Raw genomic sequence first — 22467 nt, forward strand, 5'->3', positions numbered from 1 at the left:
CCTCAGTACAAAAACTGGACACATTCTTCCCCTGCCCCTACGCTCAGATGCTGCAGTTGCCTCCTGGCTAGGGTTACTGGTCCCCTGGCCATGCCGGCAAAGCACTCTGTGACCACTGTCTGGTTGCTACAGGCAACATTCAACAGGTGGACATGAAGAGCCAGTGAATGGTACAGGCACTGCACCTTGGTACGGACAACATTGTAACTACACAGCAGTTTCTATAGCAGTTCAGAAAATTATGCAATTAGCGAGGGAGAGGTCGTTTGTATGAAAGATCTACTCTGAATGACTGTCTCTGCAGGGTCACAGAAAATGCTGGGCCTATTCTTGACCCCGGGGGAGAGCCACGCCACTTGACTTGTGTTCATGCAACTCAAACCCCTGCCACAGCAAAAGAAAGTGGCCTTGCCCACACAGCTTATCGGAAACAGCTCCTGGTGAGCAGCACCGGAGATTGGCTTAACAAAAACACAGCATCAGGGATCACGTGCAGAGCTCGAGCTGTTCCCTGGCCCAGCCTCAGCAACTACACATGGCCTGCTATAGATTTTTTTCATCTGGGATGTACTACAGGCTACTTATTCTGCCAAAGAAAATGGGCAATTTCCATGAAGTATTAAAATATACTAAATAAGAGTTCCTCTATGAATTAGAGAAAATTGCTCATTAATTTACACCATTAATTACATTAATACAGCAGGCATATGTATGTTTCTTTTTTTGACAACATTTTAAACTTTAGGTAAATAGGTCCAAAATAACCTGAAATACATGGAAATGACTAAGTATAATAATCCATTAAGAGATCAAACATGTCTCTGAATGGTCATAGAAATAATACAACTTTATACTAACTCTTTTGAGCTGATGAAGCAGAAAACAGCTTTAATGCCTCCGAACAGACAAAATACATAACTAACAGTGCTATTTAAATATTAACAAAAGCAGGAGTCAGCACAAAAATGATGTTATGTAATTTACGCCAAACAGCATTTAAGAATAAACACTTAGAGACTCTAGCATTGCTTCATTTTGCATTGCTGTTTATCACTTATTTGTAACTGGTTTGTACCACATAAAGTGTATTAACTTTTAAGTTACAGTGACAGTTTTACAAGTTACTTGTAACTTGTAACATATATTGTTCAAATGTTGGAAACAGATTACTCAACTTCATTCTTTTACACTTAAACAACAGTTTAAAGGGAGTATCTGCCAAATTGCCTATGCAGACTAAAAACTGTGTGAGAGCCTGGCAACAAAATAGAAACAGAAATAAACGGTCAACCTATATGGAGGAAAAGACATTGCTATTTCTAATTAGGGAACCCAACTGCGATTTAAGAGAACTGAGAATGTTGAGAATGGATAAAGATCAAATATAAACTTAAATTTGGAAGATGGGTTCTTCATTCTCATCCATGTAAGCCCCCTTCTGAGCCTTGTTCTGCAACAAAACAAAACCAGAGCATTTCACTTGGTGTATTATTATCATGTTTATCTATTGCCATAGAATACCTTCCTGAAAACACTACCACTGTTACACTGGCAGTTAACCAAGAGCCTATACACCTCTAGGAAAGAAATTGAAATACAAATTTGGCACACCACGATTACTTCACCTAAACAGAAAACACTTATTATTTACTCAGATTCTTTCAAGTATCTGAACAACAACAAATGTTGAATATTGTTCACAGATTCCATCTTATTTTTTCTTTAATAAAAAAGTGGTTTTGTAAATTCAGTTGTCATGTACAAACACTGTTTTCTAACAAAATATGACGGAAAATTTTAGTACATCACCCTGTTAGAATTTGTGTTGCTTATATGACTCCTGCAATATTGCCCCAAGAAAGCACTGAATGTGTCAAGAGGTCAAGTCAAAAACTGCTTCTGTCGAGAGTATTTTGACCACAGAGCTAAGACTGAAAGCAATGCTTAACAGTTTACCTGAACATGTCCTGCCAGTGAAGCTCTAAGAACGCTTACTGTTGTATTACATTCACGTGTCAGATCTGAAATTCCTGGAAGCACAGTAGTAAAGACATTTCAGTATCAAACGTCCTTCCTTGGCATGCATGAAATCAGGCCGATTCTCTTTTATTTGTGTAGATAGTGGTTTTTCCCAGAATTTTTTAAAAGGTAATGTTTGACAACACTGAGAACGCGGTAATGGGCGTGTAATGCTTGGCAATGCACTGAGATACAGAGAGCATAGTCTGTTCACAGTGGGTCACTTATAACTATATATGTAAATGACATTATTCAAGTCATTAAAACAGAACGTTCAAGAGAAATTTTGTCCAAAGACACAGACTGTAAACATGGGCATTGCTGATAGTTTTAGCTATGTCAAAACACTTAACTGGTTTCAGTAACGGGAGCGTCAAATGTTGGCTTCTACCAGGCAAGAAAAAAACGTTCACTACTATCACTGCTTAGAAAGGCGAAACTAACGAAGCCGAGGGACTCAGTCGGCCGGCTTGTCTCCCTCGCTCACCTACGAGTCAAAACCCGAGGGCGCGGGGGAAGGGGGGCAAACAGCGATGGCCGCACAGCCAGGACTCCCCAGGCTTTCGCAGCTAAGTGCAAGCGGCCAGAGAACCGCAAGGGAAGGACGCTGGCACGCTGGCAGCTCGCCCATCCGTCCGTCGGCTCAGGCAGCGCCCGGGGCTCCGGCCGCGGCAGAGCGGCCCGCGCGTGGCGGCACCTGTGAGGCGCAGCGGGACCCCTCGGTCCGGAGGAGGCGGTGGGAAACCTGCTCGGAGCTCCCAGCCTTGGGCCGTGCGGGACCTCTCGGCCTGGGGGCAGCGCGGCAGGAAGCGCTTGCTCCCGCCGCGGGCAGCGCGGAGGCCGAGGCTGCGCGCCGCAGCGCGGGGACACCGGCGGTGCCGGGACACCCCGGAGGTTCCCTGTGCGGGGCGAGGGGACTCGTGCCGGCTGCCTGCTGTCACCGACTTCTTTGCCCGTTCGCCCGCCGTGCCTCTTCCAGGAAAGTTGCAGCTCTCCCGGTGACCAGAAGCCCTGGCAGCGCCGGGACGATTGAAGCCTCCCGCCTCGACAGCCCGTGCCCCAGAGGCAGGAGGCGATTTGCATGCGGACTTGTCGCTGGTAGTAGCCACTGCCCGTCAAGCCTGACGGACAAACGCCCCCCTCTTTCCGCCCCCCCCCCCCCCCCCCGTCCCGGAAAGCCCCTCCCTCGCCCCCTCCCTCGCCGGCACCTCCTGCCGCCTGTCAGTCGGAGCGGAGCGCGGCGCGGGCGGCGGAGGGTGGCGCGACAACGGCAGAGAGCGGGCGGGAGAGGGAGAGAGAGAGCGAGGAGCCAAGCTCTCCCCTCCCTCTCTCCCTCCCTCCCTCCCTCCCTCCCTCTCTTCCTTCCTCCTCTCTCTCTCCCTCCCTCCCTCCCTCGCTCCTTCCCCTGCTCCCTCCCTCGGTTCTTTCTGCTTCTCTCTCCCCTCATTCTCGCTTTCCGTCTCACCCACCCCGATCTCCGTTTCTCTTCCCCTCTTCCTCCGTCACGCGCGCACACACTCTTACCCTTCTCCTTGTTTTTCTGTCATTTGACTTTGCATCTCAAGGCGGCCACCGGCTTCTCTATGAATCCCGTCTGTTGATCTGTCACCCTCCCTCCACCCCCGTCCCCTCCCAGCTCCACTCCTGTACCTGGAGCAAGGCAGGAGAGGCAGCCGAGCAGCATGTCCCGAAGGAAACAGAGCAAACCCAGGCAGATCAAACGTAAGTTTCCTGAGGGGGGCTCCCTCTAACAGACTTTTATTTATCTCGTTCTTGGGAGACGCGAGAGAGGTGGATGTGGGATCAGTAGGGGGGTCCGGAGTACGGACTGATGAAACTTTGGCAGAGAGTCTGAGTAGGGGGAGAGAGAAACGGGACACGAGCGAAAGCTGGGAGCTGCTCCGATGCGGGTTGAGCAAGCTCCTCACTGTCTCGGTTTTTTTCGCTCCTTTGGAGCTCATGCTGCCGCCCCGTAGTCTGTTCAAACTATTGCTCCGTGTTTCGGAGTGGGATCGCTCATGTGTTTTCAAGTTGAACTAGCGCCGGGAGAGCACACAAACCAGCCTCCGAACACCGTCCCTACCTAACTGAGCAACTTCGCGCGCCTAGCGCGTGTGAACAGACCCATGCCGAGCCTGGGCTGCAGTAAGTACCAGAGGACCGCAGAAACGGTGTGCGGGAAAAGACAGCAAATTCCCGCGGGGAGCCCGTGGGCAGCGCCGCGCCGGCCCCGGCCCCGCTGTTCCCCCGGGCCCCGCGCCGCCCGCGCCGCTCGTGTCCCTCCGGGGCTCGCTCTGCACCCACACCATAGGCGCACACTCGCCTTTGCCGTTTTAGGGGCTTTAACACTTTTGAACTGTTTTCTGTGTTGAGAAACAGGTGTGCTGAAGGCTTTTAGTTGAAAGATACTCTGCCTAATAGTGTTCATAGTTCACTTCTCTTGCCTGTGACACACGACAGTCTTAACTTCATAAACTTTTTTGTGCTTTAGTTTATTCATCTGAACAAGTCTAGCTGTCGGGACTAGAAGTGTCAGGCGTTTCCAAATAGGGTCTATAAATAATTTTGTTATGAAATCAGCCGCACTGGTCTGATGTATTTTCATTGATGTTCTGTATTACAGAACTACATTCAAAGTAACCATCATGGGACGTGGAGAAGCACTTTCACTAGTATTTTCCTTATTGATTTCTGACTTGAGAATGCTTATTGATAGCCCACTTCGGATGGAATATGTATAGAATTGGCAAACTGATTTATAAAAGAAGAAAGTGAGCTTCATGTCGAATAAGATTGGTCACTGTAAAGTGTTTGAGTAATAGTGGCCGAGAATCCCTGCTTTGTAGAAACTATCTTTTTACCTGATAAATACAAATAACCATCATAGTTTTAGTTTTCAGTTTACTGAAGCAGCTTAATATATGCTTGAAACTTTTTGTGACATATTTTTGAGTTGAATATAATTTTGTGAATCAAGAAACTTTGATTTACTTTGGAAATTGATATTCCCAAATAAATATGCTATATGCTTTTAAACTTACGTCTATCTTATTTACTATTAATTTAAATTGTATTCTTAGTTCTTTAAAATCGTGCATTTTATGTAATGTGATTATGAACATTATTTAGAAAGACTTTCTAGTCTATGATTGATGTTTTGATTGTTAATAAATAATGTTAATTGATTGTGTGGCATAAACCTCATCATCTGATTTTAGTTTTGCATACTTTCTCATCCTCATTTGTCTGTCTCTTCCTCTCAGTGACTGAAAAGTGCTTGGAGGGATTTTCAGGTACTGTACTGCAGGTACAGGTCACAAAGCATTCTGTAGCTTTGCTGTATGGCACAATATGCTGAAGGTGATAAACCAGAAATTTATTTTTCACAATCAGGTGCTATACAATGGTTTGCAAGTGTATGTTTTCATGTATGCAACAATGCAAGTACATCTAAAAGTGTATGTAGAAATCGTGTAACTATATTTGAACAGTGTTTACAGAAGACTTTATTTACTCATGCTTTTAATTGCTTGAGTATGTTTAAGTTTGCATTTAAGCTAGAAGTAAAACAAGGTAAGCAAGAGTTGGAGGATAAATTATGTACCATAATCCTTCTATATGATAGCTGTTGGGGGGGGGGGAGGGTTCTTTGCTGTAGCTGTAAAGCCATTTTGTTTCAAATAAGTCATTCTCTGCTACAGAGTTTTCTGTGACTATTTGGCCAGGCATAAGTGGTATTTCTTGGATGAAGAAGTTTTGTTCTGGTAGAGTGCAGTCTTTACTAACACGTTTTCAGATTCTGATATTTAAATGAAGCCATGCAGTGTGTTAGGCATAAATAAGTCAACTTTTAAAGATTTTTTTTTTTGTACATTAAAATCACATCTGGAATATGCTGATCATAAAAATAGCAAGTAAAAAATAATGGAATGACTAGTGACAAGACTAGACCACTGTCTTTAAGTTTGAAAACTCTTCAGTTTGTGAATAAAACAGAAAGTACTGCTGATAAAGCATGCACATTTTAGAAGCTCTATGACAAGCAAGAAGTCAGCTTACACTGGAAACTCTGAAGACAGTCAATTTAAAGGACAAAAAGGTTGTTGGGCACAGTTTTTTTCTTTTACTGCATACAGTTCCCTGCTATCTAAAATTGTGATTTATGCAGTATTTTAATATTTTGCTTATTCTTTCCCCTTGGGTGCTCTCTGGGCAGCGATAAAAAGGCGACGCTGAAAGAGCACCATTAATTTGCTCTGATGACTGGCCAGATAAGGGGAGATAATGGGAAAGATAAGCGGAGAAGATATACCATCAGAAACCCGATTATTACCATTAAAATTCCAGCCCAGCAATCTGCAGAAGCCTGATAATTCCTTCTCCGTTTCCACCACTTTGGATGATAAGGCAAAAAATAGTCACTCAGTGCTCCTTGATTAGACTGCCTGGATTTCCTGATAATACTGTGATAAATTATGTATTTTGCCCCAATGTTTTGTCCCAAAAAATTCAGGGTGTTTTTTTCCTTTCCAGGTCTGTATTTTTTTCCCCTCTTCCCCCCCCTCAAAAAAACCCCCGAAACCACCACAACCAAGAAAACCTACCAAAAGCCCTCTCTCATGAGCTATTATTGTAATCCTAGTTTGATAAAAAGCACTGATAGGCTAGGAGGTGTTTTGTATGGGAGACCCATATCAATGTTATCAGGCCATCTCACTGCACCAGCTGCTAGCTGTTGTTGTTTTTAGCCTTATCACCTCCTGCCAATATGCCAATAAATTGCCCAGATTGTTCTCCATTCTGTGGCTGCGCTGCAAAATTTATGACAGAAATGATGATTTTCTTTTTTTTTTTTCACCAGTGCATTTCTTTATGATTAGCAAATGTGTTTTGTGTGCAGTTTTATTGCTATTTTCTTGTTCTTCTTGCAGTTGTCTGTAGTCTGGTAATTTGTTTACTGACCCGTATGTCCCCAACTTCAGTCCCACTTAAGTACAGTGGTTTATAGATGGGGGACAGTTGAATTGCTGAAACATTTTTGTTAATTTATTTTTAAAATGTTTCTTTGTTACCTAATTACTCGAAGAAATTCTTAAAGGACCTTCTTCCTTTTTTTTCCACCCCTACTCCTCGGGGATCATGTTCTACAAAGAGAATTTTTTGGAAGTATTAATGGAACGGTTTCTTTTACAACTTTGGGATTAATACATAATTTATGTAGTACAGTGTGAAGAATGTGCAGTATGAAGTGGTCTTGAATTGTGTGTTAGGAAGGGAGAGGATACCGATGAATGTTGGAACTTCAAATTACATATGCTAAATACATGTTTTGTAAGCAAAATGTTAAACAAGGAGGAGTTAGGCTGCAGGTCATCGTGTTAGCCTCTCAAGAAGTTTGTATTAATTTTCAATGAAAAAATTGTCTGTCCAGCATTTAAGTAATATTCCAACCTGTTTTGTACAGTTTGTGATGTGTAAAGAATTGTAAGGAAAAATCTCTATGTCTGAATGCTTAAGTTCTCACCTTACACTTTATGAGACTGCTTTCTTCCATATTTACTATTTCTTCCAGTTTTAACTCTCTTTTTATGTGTATTTTTTTAAAAATGTGAATGATGGTTTAAAAATCGTATTTGTCTTTAGCCTAACATCAATAGCGGAGTAATATTAAGCAATGACATTCTTTTCTACATTATCTTGAGTTTCAGTTCTTTTGACAGAAAAATAAATTTCAAGTATATAGTCAAAATACCTATTTTTTTCTTTCCTAGTCTTACATGCCAGTGGTCTTTCTAAATAATGAAGCTGTTTAATACGGTGCTGTCTTCTGTACAGTGCCAGGTCACATAAACCCTGTGGGTATTTTGCGTGCCACATATAAAAAAAATTGTCTTTTTAAAAGCCAATACATGTTTATTATCCTGGGAATATAGTCCTTCTACTTGTTGCCTTTAAAATAATACCGTTTGGCTGAAAATATTTCTTGAAGTTTTTTTTCCTTTATGACATTTTTTGTACTCTTGCCTGATAAGGGATATATTATCAAAGTTTATTTCCACATGTTGTCTAGATTTTTTTCCTCTCAGAGTCCATAATGACTATTCTGTAATTAAAAGTATTCAGAATTACATCAGTGATGCAGTACTGCAAAATAAAATTCACTGCTTAGCGAAGTTTTGCAGTTGCTATTAATAATAAAAAAAGGCATACAATAATATTATTCTGTGACGATGTACAATATTGCTCTCGTCCATTTTTGTTTTTATTCAAGAGCAGAATCCACATGAAAGAACAGGAAAAAAATTAAATTATTGGAAATGTGCAGGAAATTCTGCCAATTAGAGACTCATAAATCATTCAGTGAGTTTTGTAAGTTTAATAGAGGCACATTGATACATTGTCATTGAGATCCAATAGGCTTATATGTAGGTGTTTGGTTTAGAAACAGAACTGAGAGGTGAGAATCTCTCTCTTTTTGTGTTTCGCCCTCTCCTATAAAATTACAAAGTAACATAAAATGCAGCCTACAGATAGCTTTAACATGTGTCATTGCTAAAGTAGGCTAGGAAATTAAGTATTTTCTATCTTTATCTTTTTTTTTAAATATACATGTTTCTTCTCTGACAGAGTTTCACTTTGTACTCTCCTTTAAATTGCACTGTAGCACATTAAGGGCACTTACAATGGTTTAAGTTTAATCAAAGCAGATGACTAGGTAAGCAGCTGCCTGTACCTCTTGCGTGTGAATCATGAATGATGTTTTTTAGTTTTCTGAGACTGAGTATTAATTCTTTGCAAACAACTGATATTTATGGTGCACTGTATATTTGCACTCATGTGTTAATAGAAATTTAAATATTTTTAAGACATTCAGCTGAGAGGGAAAATAATGCAATTAGTTGTTTTTTTTTTTTCTGGTATCTACTAGTTCCTATTTTTGTTAGCTGCACAATAACTAATGTAAAGATTCATATAGGGCTCTGTTTAATGAAGGAAGGAGGAAACCAAACTGTCTGTCAGTACTGCCAGTTATTTCCATTAAACATGACATATACTTCATGAGTACTACAGAGGTAACTTACTAATAAGAAAACTTGCTGCAGAGTCGTACAGAGCACTGGTAAAAGCCGCTTTTTGGTCAAAACACCATTTCTTAAGTCAGAAGAAAATCTTCTAATTTACATGGTAAGATGACTTGAGCAAATTACAAGATGGACAATATTTTTGTTTTTAAAGAAAGAGAGGAGCTTTTTTCTTTCTTATTACATGATTTTTATGAAACTTTTAAAATATGTCCCTAAAGAGGGTGAAGGAATCCCAGAGAGTCTTGATGAGGTATTTTACCAGTATGTATGTCCCAGCTTTAGTTTGTGGGCAAGCACTCTAACACAAAGATATAATTGCAGTTAATTTAAATATAGCCTGTAAATTAAATGTGAGGTGAAGCCAGTTTTCTTCTTCGATTTGCATGGATATGCCTTCAAGTTTGTTATCTTTCCAGTGAAGCTTTCACCTGTGGGTTTTTATTAGTTTTTTTTCAATTCAAATGAGGGAAAAAACAGGCTTCCTACTAGATAAATGTATGTTCGCCATTTCTATTCAAAATCCTTTGACTTGTGTATTACATATATTCTCTAAAACAGTCTGCTTAAGCTTTCTTTGTGCTATATACTGTAAGAGTGCTTTTAGTCATTCATGTTACAGGTATTCAGTGTGTAGCAGTTTGTATAGCTTCTATTCGAAATCTTGACGTTCATTTCTCTCTTTTGGATGCAGATGAAAAGATTTAACTAAAATAATAAGTTTGAGTTGTGAAATTGCTGTGATTGAGAAAGCGATGTACCCCTTTAAAGGTATTAGCATAAAGATAGCACATTTGTTTATTATGTCTCAAAATCAGCTTCTAGTATCTCTGCCACAGGTAACAATTGACTTTTCAGGCTTCAAGTTAATAGCCTTGTCTCTTGCTTGTAGGGATCAATATTAGTATTAATTAATCACCATTATCAGCCCTAGGATCTGGTTCTATTTGTTGTTACATCAGCAAAATATCAATATAGAAAGTGGACTCTCTGATCGTCATGGCAACTTCATCTCTTGGGTCAAAGAAAGTTTATCTTATCTGTGCATGGAGAGTGGCAAACTGTTTAGGGATCTAGTTTGAACTCTAAGAACATTGATTTAGTTTTTGTTTGCGAATAGAGGCTGAATTCCAATCACAAGGGATAGGTAAGATTTAAATATTAATGCCCACAGGCTTGTCTGAGAGGGTGTCATTACCATTACTGTCAGATTGTCTTTTTGAGATGACACAATGGTAGAGGAGAATTGTGTAGTCAAGACTATTTACAGTTTAGTAATTTGCGCATTGGACAAACAGGATTTAAAGTGAAAGTATGGAAATTATGTAGCATTTATGCAGTAATATTACTTTTCCCAGTCAATGTATGGTTAGGGTTTCTTTCACTTAGTAACTGTAGAAATAGCGCAGAAACATAGATTAGGAATTGGTAGAAGGAACAGATTTTATTACGCATCTCGCTTCAGAGATTTTTTTTTAAGAAAGTATTTGAGAAGTGTAGAGAAAGAATATCAATGTTCCACTCACTCCGGAATTAATGGCAAATAGGCATCATGGAAAATCTGAACACTACAGTCTAGTTAGTTATTTTTTGTGTTTTATAAGTTGATACAATTATCTCATGAGTTTGTGATAATAAAGTACTGATAATGCTATTTTATCATGTCAAACCTCCATTTTTCTATATTCTTAAGTGCTTCTTTAAAGTTCTCTTCTTAGACAATGCACCTGAGATTTTTTATTATATATAGTCATAGTGTGGTTAAATCTCTCTTGGAGGGATTTAAAGACTTGATGATTGCAAGCACAAGGATTACTTTGAGACACAAGTGCACTTTCTTTACCCAGTTGTTTGTAAGTATATGTGTGTATCTATTTGTCTGATAGCTCCTTAGGACATGCTTTATTGAGACGAACATACAGATAAAGGTGTATATAGATGAAGAGTATCAATATTCTTGCCTCCTAGTCATAATATTTATTTATTATTTTTAATTTCTAGCGTGTGAAGGAACAAAAAAATCTGTGTGTTTTCCTGATGCAGCTAAATATTGTTTTAGGAAATCCCAAATGTAGTAAGATCAATTCAGTACATTTGCAATATTGAAGAAGAGTTCTTATAAAAAATTGCGAAATAAACCGACCAACCAAAACCCAAACACTTGCATAAAGCTTACACTTTAGAAGGAATCACTTTTCGGTATTGACATTTCTCATTGATTATTCAGTTTTATCTAATGCTTTGAAAGGGTAGTGACATCATGAGTTGGTAGCAGATGCAGGCAGTTGTCACAGTAGCCTTTTCTTTTTTAGAAAAGAAAAAGAGATCTAGTTTGCTATAAGTGTTACACAATCATCTGTTGTATTTTAATAGCTCCTGATATTGTTTGTGTAATTGCAACCTTGAAATTAGTTTGTGTAAGTTAAAATATAGCAATAAAGAAAAAATATTCCTGTTTTCCTATTACAGATATTGAATAGATTTTATCCTTGTTATTTTCCATTGATCTTCTCATTTTTCATATCTCATGTGTCCTGTGTTGAGGAAGGGTGTTTTGTAACACTGTCACCCTTTGTAAATGCTAATATTTGTTTATATTTTTAAGAACTAGCTAGGATTTGAAAACATGTTTAGTAAGTGTGATGATGTATTTATCATCAGAAACCTTTTATATTTATAGAGCTAATTGGGTGCAAGGCTTATTTGTCTCTTCAATCTATTTTTTATATATATATTCAATTTCTTAACTGTGAGTGTATAAATCAAGCTGAAGTGGGACGTTGAACTATCTTATTTTTTGATTACCACCGTATCATTTTGCAAAAGTTTTATGATCAAGGTTTGTTCAATTACAATCATTTTACAATGTGAATATAATTTAGTAACAGAGTATCAAAAATAACAATGCTTTAGTAATTAGTGAGTTATTCTGACATATCTTTATAAACTCTTCTCATCCATTACTCTTTGCACTCACATAAGTGAATTAGAGTGATGTTGCTTTATTCTTCCAGACAACTGAAGCTTTCAGACTGTGATTAGCTGACACAACTGCATGTCGCATGCTGTTTTACTGTACTCGGTCTTTTTACCTTACATTCAGTATACCAGAGGACAGTAAAAATCTTCTTGAATCCAGACACTTTTCCATTTTTCCTTTCCAAATAATAAAGGTCTGATGCCAACTGCAGTAAAATACTACAGCATTTCCTGTGTTACTGGGTTTGCCATCCATCTAACGCTTTTTTGGAAGGTATAAATATATGAGAAACTTAAGGAATACAATCTTTAACTTCCTTCACAGAAGCAGTCCCGTTGATACTACTTAAAATGAATGTGAAATGCTTATAGGATAGGAGCTTAAAAATACCCAAACCCACAAATGGTATCTAACAGTTTGGTGTATGTAAAATTAGAATGTAGAGTAGAATGAGACTAGGTTTAAATGAAGTGTTTTCATTATGTTCAAAGGAATTCCAGAATTCGCGTTTTGTCTCCTGTGCTATACATGTTCCTTTTCATATTATCTGAGAAGTAAAAGTCAACTATTGTGGCAAAAGTTATATAGAAAAATATAATTACTTTCTAAACATACTTGTAATTATTATTGGAAAGTGATTTTTAATGAGAACAGAATGAATTTTACTGTAAAATAAGAAATTCCTCATAGACTCAAATATGATGAGAGAAGTCTTTCTGTGTGTCTGTTGTAAAGGTTTTCCCTGCTGAAATGGAATAATCTTGAAAACAATTCTTTACAGTGATACATGGAGGTGTTTATTAGGCTGAGAAGAAATTCTGTACAGGGTGTTAGTATTTTTTACTTTTGTAGTTGCAGCACAAGCCTTAAAGGAGGGCTGTGTTTTACTTGTGTATTTGGGATCATCATTATAACCCTGCCATTTAAGACTTGATTTGATTTCTATTATCGAATGTGTAGGTTAACATTTATAAGTTATTGTGAAAAATTTGCAAGGACATTGTCAGATCTACTTGAAATTTTTTATATTTTCTGTAGATTCCTAGGTTTTGTATTCACTTTTCACTTTCAAATTTAGGCTTCATATTAGATGACAATAAAGATCATTGCTCTGAAGTTTTGAAGAAGTACAACAAGGATTTTTGTCAAACATTTTATACAGCTTTATGCAAAGAAAATGAACCATCTGTAACTGATGCGTCAAAGTAGGATGCAATTGTTAAGCCAATGAAGACAGTGGTATAATTACCAAAGCTGAAGTAGCAGTAGTTTTTCTAAAAAAACCCTCAAAAAACCTGTCTCCACTCCCTACCACCCCCTCATGATACAGTCTTCACTAATAAATATGTATGAAAAGGCTTTTAGAAGCAGTAACAGATCATTTTTGGAAGCTTTCGATCATACTGGGTTTTGAGTATTGTATCTGCTAATTGTACTTCATCCATTTCAAAACAAGTGTAGACAAAATGCTCTAGTTTTGTAGGATGCAGAAGAGTAAATCTGTATGTCCATAAAAGTACTGATTTTTGGGGCAGTTTAATTTGTCAATAATCTATATTCATATGAAAAATACTGAAGTACAGTTGAATAGCAACGTGTATGTGAATAGGATGGAGTACCTCTGAGAGGCCCTTGGCTCCCAACTAGCTTAAATTTGTAAGGAAACTGCTTAATTTTTTAATAAAAATGCATATATATTTCTATTTTTTTAAGAAAACCCCCAGAACTTGCTTGATAGTTGTTCTAAAAATGCATTGTGGTATTTCAGTGAGCACTAGGAAACTTTAGAACTGAGAAAAAAATCTCAAATATTTGACAGTTTATCTGGGAAAAATATTAGCTAGTTGCTAAAAATACAAGTGCACTTCTTAACAATGTGCATCTTGGACAAACAGACGCATATTTTGTCATCAAGTTACTTAAGCTTCTGAAGTCAGGGCTACAACTGGGTCAGATGATAAGATGAGCACAACAGAAAAACGAAGAGTGGCTCTGATAAAAACTGATTGATTGATGTCTGGCTTCCCCACCATCACAAGCAGTTGACAGTTAGTTTGGGATCAGATGATTTGGCTTTTGCGATAGAAGATGGGGCCTGGTAGGCAAGTCTGAAGGACAAAAAGGTCAGTTTCTGTACGGTGTCAGGCAGTGCTGGGTTCCCACAAGGTGGGGTATTGGATTAAGATTTTCTTTAGTTACAAGACGTAACTTTCCATGGTCCATTGCAAGGCCAAGTAATCTGGTCAGTATTAATGCAAAAATACAAAAGACTTTCAATTGTGAGAGAAAGGAATAAAAACATAGGAAGTATACCTGTTGGACCAGTGAATTACAAAAAAGCCCAGTTTTGCTATTTAATTTCTGTATTTGCTTTAAGCATTATAATTAATAGCAATTAATGATTTATCAAGTCTGACCTTGAAAATTGGTTTCCACAATGGATTTGTCACTGCAGGTGCAATGAGTTTTATGTTACTTATATTTTGAGGGACTTAACTTGTAATACAACATTGTGGATAAATTAATTTCAGCTTGTGAAATACTGTTATTCTGTGACCCGTTATGTACAGGATAGCACATTGTACCTTATATATACAAGTATGTATTTTTCACTAGATTAAGAACAATTAGCATTTTACACTTAAATATAATAAAAATAAATTTATGTTAAGTGTGTTTTTGTGAACTGGAGATAATTTATCAATCTGTGACCATACCATGACCACCTGAGTGTTTATGGGGGTTTGTGTGGGTGTGTGGTTTTTTTTCAGAATGCATTTACAATTAGCACTCTCTGTAATAGTCACAGAAGGAGAGAAAATGTGCAAATGAAAATTGAGACATAATATCTTTGGAATGAAAAAGATTTTCAAGACTGCCATGAAAATATGTACAACTGCCACAGAGTTGGAATTTGGACAGCTTGGATCTGAATTTAGATTTTTGGACAGTTTGATACTCTCTAGAAATCCTTTATAATGTATCGCTTTTCTCTGAGTTTTAAGGGTCACATCTCCAAAGGACAGTTGGGTCTCAGCTAATGCTGCTGACTTAATATCAGTAAGATGAATTCTGCAAGGTGCTGTATTGCTGATAGTATAGCTGGAATGCAGTATGAAAGAACCTGTAGTGTAACCTGGAGTGTTACCAGTAATAAGTGATCAGTGCAGGTGAGCTGGTGGTCATTTGAACAGTGATTAGTTATATTTCAAGAAAGGTTGTTTTCTTAGTGTCTAATCTCTGGTGATCTGTTTCATTTAAGAAATAATAATTAAACAAAAGGTCTTTGCCAAGAAATAACACAGTTTTATCCTGGCTATTTTTATACCTCTCTTTTAAGCTGTATGTTAAAGACATAATTTAAAACACAGAACTCAAGGCTTAGAGAATTATTTATGAATGCAGATTTAAGACAAGACTGTGGAAGGGTTTAAGAGCTTCTCCAGTATTATTTATACTATCTTGGTGCATCCCTTTGGCATCAGAGCTTTGTTAAGTTTTCATACATTATTATCCTGATTTCTCACAGCATTACTACAAATAGTCTGAAATAAGCTATAAAAGCCTATGATAATTTGAACATAGGGTTTAGATTTTCAGATGTGTTTCTTTGACAAACGTTGCATCACAGAATAAGTAATTTTTTTTTGAACATCTTGTACTGAAGTTTTCCAAGATATAATTATATGCTTAATAAAAATGAAGAGAGCTTTATTAGAGTTTTCTTCAAAGTATAATACTTGGGTTTGACCAGGATGGTAGCCTGCTTTGTTGGCTCTTTGGGAGTTTTACACCTCTAGGCTATACAATTGAGACTCATTTAGTTGTATAAAGAGGAGAATTGAGGTTGGTAAATCAAAAAGGGGAAAAAAATTAATATTTCCAAAATAATCAAGATCAGCAGTTCTTATAAATGAAGAGTAACAATCAGCTACTTAGACCAGCTAGACTGTGTAATTTTATGATTAGTCCTGCAGCTTAGGAAATCTCATTTAAGTGGGAGTGTGCTTTGGGGATGTTATGACTGGTCTGAATAGTCTGCCATTCATTTTGATGTTTTTTGGCTCCTGGTTCAGAAGTTTTCACTGTCCAGAAAGGTCAGATTCAGGTATGGCATTATTATGCCACAAATTCTGGCTAAATTTGTTTTTCAACATCAATTGTCAGTCAAAGCATTGTGTTTGAAACTATGGCCTTTACATTATAAAACAAATGAGAAAGAAACGTTTGGTGTGTTACTCTTGCCATGTGTAAATTCTTTCAAGTCTTTAGAGTGATTTGTGCACCAGCAATACCAGTGTAAGAGAAGAATAACACCCATTTTGCACAAATGTACTCATTTTTGAAAATGAAAACCCACTTTTGCATTCACAGAAAAATCTTTGGAGAATATGGATGTGATGTCATGAGGGAAATAACTGCAGTTTTGGCTTGTCTTTTATGTTTAACTTGGTGCAGTTTTATGTTAATCTAGTCCCACATTCTTCCAAAATACTTTTTACTGGAGTCCCAAGCTGTGTAGTGATTTGAATTTTGTTTGCAGGGATGTTATAAAACATAAAAAATAATTGGTGAAGACTAATCACATTTATTATTAAAATATTGATTCGTTATAAGAAAAACATTTTTAAATACTTTGCAATCAGTTCACTAGTCTGTATTCATTTCTTAGTGGGCAGATGTTCTTGTTAGTAAAAGTACCAAGATGCAGATGGTAGTATTTGGCATCTTTTTAGAGGCTTCACTGTTATCTGTGGTGAGCTGAACACTAAACTGATACATGATTCTTCAGTGGCAGTTCATATTTGCAAGAAATTATTTAAATAATTGTCTTTGTAACAGGTCATGAGAAAAAAAACACTCTTAAAAATAGTAATCACAAGCTAAATAGAAAGTTTTGTGTTTCTGCATGTATGGAAGCGTTTTGACTAATAATTTGAACTTGAGAATTATTTCAAACAATATATTTTTAAAGAATCCTTTGCAATCATCCTTATTTAAATAAACATGTATATATGTATCTCAATGTATGTGAGAATTAATGTGCATCGAGGCAGAATAGCAACAATCTAGCATAAAATACACTTATTTTGTTTGAAGAGAATAACATACCATCGGTAAAGATAATAATAGTCATAAGCACGTAGCTTGAAATTATGAAGTAATTATTTTTTAATTTTTTGAGTGGTCTTGCATGCTGTATCTTAAACAGACCCCTTGAAACAGGCAAACTCTGGAAATATTGCCTCCATTTCAGAAATACAGAAATGAAAGCTTATGCTTTAGGTTTCCCTATGTGGTCAGTCCATACTTTCCAATCCCATGGGCATTTTATTTTGGTGGGGTTTTTTGTTTGTTTTGTTTGGTTTTGTGCTTTGTTTTTTGGGTTTTTTTGCATTAGTTGTTGCCTGATGTTAAGGGATTCTCAACACCTACAGCTCTTGCTGACATCACTTAAGATGCCCTAACTGGTACTCTCAGGAGTAGCGTCTAAATTCTTAGATTCTTTCATGCCTGTTTCTGTTGATAAGCTATACTGTTGTCCTTTTATTGGAAATTTCCATGTGTGTGCATGTTCATAAGTGTTATCATAGCAAGTATAGCTCTTAGGAGATTTTCCTTTCTGTCTTCCAAAAGACCTGTAGAAATATTTCATTTCAGATGAAAATCTTAAAATCTTACTTTATAGCAAGATCATGTAGGGGGAGCTACCATGAAACCTCCAAACTCGAAAAGTTTGCCATGCTTGTCTTACTAAGCTGTTGCTAGTGCTGTGGACTCTTGTCCTGGAAATAAGTTCTGTGTCTTAGATTTTAATGTTATGCTTTTCTAGGCACAATCATACAGAGTTTATCTTCTCTAGGTCGTCATCCTGCGTTTTGAAATTTGTAACTGCAGTGCCAAAACCAGTTCCTCTTTTATTCATATCAGGTATTTTACATTCTGAGGGATTTTAAGATGCCAGGCATTTTCATATTGTGGCCAGAAAAATTTTTCCTAAAACAAAACAGCAAACAAAAAAGTCCAGTGCCAAGTCTGGTGGGGATTTTTGCACCTTAAGGATGATGTATCTTCAATTTATGCCTAATTGCTTATTTTATGTAGCTCTCATTTATAACATACCAGAATGTATAACAGTATGACATTACAAAGAAACCAGGCATATTATGCAAAACTGACCTGCATTTATAGAGATCATGAATAATTTTGCTAATAGAAGTAATATAAAACAAAACTGTAAATGAAGGATTTTGAATTTCTGTAAATTACCTTTATAAGGAAAAGACACAGAGACTGGCAGAGGTAAAGATTTGCATGGAAGTGAGTGATGATGTTTTCTTTCAGCCTTTTGAAAAACAAAATATAAGATTAGTGAAAATAAAATGTATTTACGGCACCTGAACTATCACACAACACTTAGTTTAGCTCTGATTGAATTATTCATAGAACAGTATTTTGCCCATATGTGATCATCTGTTTTTATTTTATTGTTTTTAAGCTTCTCACAAAAAGTCCTGATCTTTAGGCTTTAGGTTTTACCTTCTAAGTTGTTCTCATGTAACATGTTGAATATTTGCCGTTGTATCCTTGCTTGTTTGTGTTAGATTGCAGTATTGTGAGGACAACTTGAAAGCTGTTAAACATGAGAAAAGCCTCAAAAATTGGCGTGAATTCGATCTCTTCCTAGAAGGGGAAGTATCATGAAGAATGAAGCATTGTTTGTTCATTTGTAGACAAAAAGAAATACATTACTGAATCCAGGGAATTTAGGACATCCTAATACCTTTTTTTCCCCCCTTCATTTTCTTTCTTCTTTTGGGAGGGAAGAAAGAGCATAGAACTTGTTTGTACTATATACAGGAACGCTGAAAATCTGTGAGGCGCAATTGTTGATAACTTTGATAGATTATACATTCAAATATATTTTGATACTTGAATTATGTGATTATATTTGTATGTAAAATATTAAGAAAAACTGTGGGCACCTCTGATGTCTGTGTTTTGTTCCCTAATTAATCATCTTATTAGAGGAACTTCAGGAGAGTGTGTTAAATGTTCTGCATTCTGTATAAAGTAGTACTTTATTAGTGAAGTACATGGAATGAATGTTCAAATTCCATTTTGTTTTGCACATTAATGATGCACTGCTTGTTCTAATTGTGAGTTCATGTAATGGCAAGGTGTTATGCCTGTGATAACCTGCATATAAAAGAAAATATGTATTTAGATTATTATGCCATTCCTTTCTTTTCTGCATTTTGATTGAGTGGTTCATCCCTTATATCTGATGGAAGTTACTTATCTGATAATAATTACGTAATCTCTGTTGGAGTAAAACAGTTGTTAGTGAGTGATGGACTCACTTTAGAAGCACAACATTTGTAACCTTGCTATAGGAATTGTATTTTCTGAGTAATAGAAGACACATTCTATAGTCTGTAGAACAAAAATTTCTTAAGAATACATATGTCATGCTTCTATTTTTCTTGGGTCCTTTCTGGTGTTAAAAGAAAACTACCAAGCAGCAATGTCAAAGCCATGTATCCTCTACTAATGGAGAGTTATTTGCAGGTTATTGTTTGAGTTCTTGGCTAGTAATAGAGAGTAATCTGTAGATAGAATTTGTAGACAGACTTCAGTGTGTGATTTCTTTGTACTTCTGTCATGTTCTCTTATAATTTGGTAAGTAATAATTTGCTCCTTTGGATTTTTCCTGTTCGAAGAACAATCAGTATCATTACTCAGTTTTTGGCAAAACTTTGAATCAGAGACTGGAGATTATTTATCAGGCAGGTACTGGTAGAGCCTGCAATAGAACCCAAGGCCTTTGTGACCTGTTTACCTGATGAAGTACAGTTTTTTGTGTACTTTTAATCATACTCATCTCTACAATAGAGCTTGCTAATGTTAGAAATACCTCTTAATAAAAAGGAATACAGAATCTCTTTGCTTGATCACATGATTCTAATAAAGAAAAGCCAGGCGCAATAAGAGATTGGTAAGACTCTGACATTTACATTCTGATAAATATATATGTATGTAAGAAACAGATCTTAAATATTTATATATACACATATATATATATTTAGCTGGTCTGCCTATAAAGCAGACGGGACTCCAAAGGCCAGTGGTTTGCTGAGTTAACAGAAGTTATATAAAAGTAGTGCCATGTGGCCCTTCCTGGATTCACTATGTGGAGTCATTAGGCTAAACCTTTTACACACACTTGTTGCATCAGGCAAATGGGAAGAAGTTAGTGATTGTCATTGCGGTAGATGGTGTAAATTTGGGAATGATAAATTTGGGAAAAGACTCTATTTCTCGCTAATCCCACTTAGTCTCCAAAGCACTTTCCAAAGGTGCCAGTTAATAGAAATGAATGGAAAATGGGTATCTTAGTGTTCTCCTGGCTACTGCTGAAGGAATAACTACTTTTTCATATTTATATGTCTTACCTCAGATGAAATACTTTTCTAAAAATTGAACGTCAGTGATTTGTTGGATCTTCTTCTTTTGTGTAAGTGGTAAGACCTAAATTTGTTTCATCGTCTGTGAGGTAGTTATTATTTTCCTTTTTTGAAAAATACATCCAGAGTGAAAAGCAATCCCTTTACAAAACATTAAAGGTAAATTAGCCACTTTTCAAGTGGGGTTTGTTTTGTTTCTGGTTTTTTTTTTTGGTTTTTTTTTTTTAAGAAATGTATCATTAGGTATAGTACCACTGTCTCATAACAGCTGGGAAATGACAACTTTAGAGTCACCATTTCTATAAATAATTTAAGAATACTTTCTAAATGAGTAACCAAAATTTTTCAGCAAAGCTGCTGAAGTTATGCCGTACTGGAAACAGTGGCAAATTTTCAAGAAATTGAGGACTCTCCTTCCTAGTTGTGTTATATCTATTCTGTGTTTGTTTTGTGTGACCAGTCACTGGAGAATGAATATAAGGAAGAGCAAGTAAACTGAATAGTAAAAGGCTTTTTGACTGCCCTGTTTATGACTTCGAGGGCATTGGGTTTGTGCCCTTTTTGCTTGATAGTGCTCTATGAAAAGATGTGAAGTGTGACTAAGAAGCAAAACCAAAACCACAACATTTATTTTCCTCCTCCTTTGGTTTGTGCCCTCGTTGAAGGTCTTTATCACTGCTGTAAATGAATATGAGGACAGTGTGGGGAACTCCTGGAGTGTGTAAAAAGATGGATGCTGTAAAAGATGGAATCAAATCAGCTTAAATAGGGATTTCTTAGAAATAAGTTTTATGTCCAGTGCTTAATAATTGATATAAAGAGAAAACAATAATTTACTACCTTAAGATTTAGAAAGCCCTTAAATTGCATCAGTGAACCAAGACATAGTTCATCAAAAGAACAAAGGTCAAATATGACAGTATTGGCATTTTTAAGATACCAGAAAAGGAGAAAAACAATGAGCAAAAATTCTTTCAGGACTCATTTGCATGTTGCAGGTGAAAATGACATAATTAAGATACAGTTAGATGGAACCAGGTCATAGGTTTCATTGAAATCAAAGTGAATTTTTCAAGTACAATTTCATATTAAGTGTTAATTTAATAAATTAGTGGAGATCAGTGAAAGGTCAGTCTGGAATACAAAGGGTTAAAATGCTGAACAGTGACCTGAACAGGGAGTTGTTGTGTCTCTGAATCCCAGACATACTTTATTAGGACAATCCAGCTGGTTTTCTATTTCTATCTCCTCATTATCAACACGCTTATGGTATGGCCTCTTCCCCCTCACTTCCAGTGCCAAGAATTTGGCAGGGACACCATGTGAGGAGGTCAGAGACTGATTGAGAGGAAAAATGAAGTTGAGACTGCAGCAGAGAGGCAGAAAAAGTGAGTCCAGTCGGTGAAGAGCTAAGGTTTTTTGTTTGCTGTGTGGAGACTACCAGCAGACGTTTTTTTATTTTTCCTTGTGAGCAGTGATTACAGCTCTGTGTGAAATTAAACTACTGACAGGAGGTTTCGTTTCCTTCTTACTGAAAGTGCTGTAAAATAACAGTCAAGCTTAAGGAATTGCATATGTAAAATCAGTAGAAAAATGAACAAAATTGAATCTTTGCTTTCTTCATAATGATTGACATCTTTTGTATATTTTAAGAAAAAAAGCTGAAATTGTACTATTTTTCTTTGGAAAAGCAAAGATTTATAAATAGAAGCCTCATAGTGTTAAATTGCTTTATGTGTTGGATCAAGCTTTCTCTGCTGAGAGAAAAAAACAACCTCCAGCAAATGTGCAAGGGAAGGAAGTGGGAGGAAAAAAGTCTTTCTCACACATTTCCATAGTTTCCATTTAAAATATATATATAAAAATATTACTGCCTTATGACACATGGTTTACATCAACAGGTATATCAGTTTAGTAT

General features: G+C 36.9%; 1 protein-coding gene across 2 annotated transcripts in view; it reads left to right on the forward strand.

Moving 5' to 3' along the window:
- The first annotated feature begins 3404 nt into the window (after nt 1-3404).
- Nucleotides 3405-22467, forward strand: part of ZFPM2 (zinc finger protein, FOG family member 2) — a 305880-nt gene continuing 286817 nt past the window's right edge. For both annotated transcript variants that reach the window (XM_010404866.3, XM_010404867.3), the window contains exon 1: nt 3405-3741. In XM_010404866.3, coding sequence (XP_010403168.1) covers nt 3702-3741 — 40 coding nt within the window. In that variant the 5' untranslated portion in view covers nt 3405-3701. The remainder of the gene's footprint in view (nt 3742-22467) is intronic.

This window comes from Corvus cornix, chromosome 2 (genome assembly GCF_000738735.6).
Source record: "Corvus cornix cornix isolate S_Up_H32 chromosome 2, ASM73873v5, whole genome shotgun sequence".
Classification (NCBI taxonomy): Eukaryota; Metazoa; Chordata; class Aves; order Passeriformes; family Corvidae; genus Corvus; species Corvus cornix.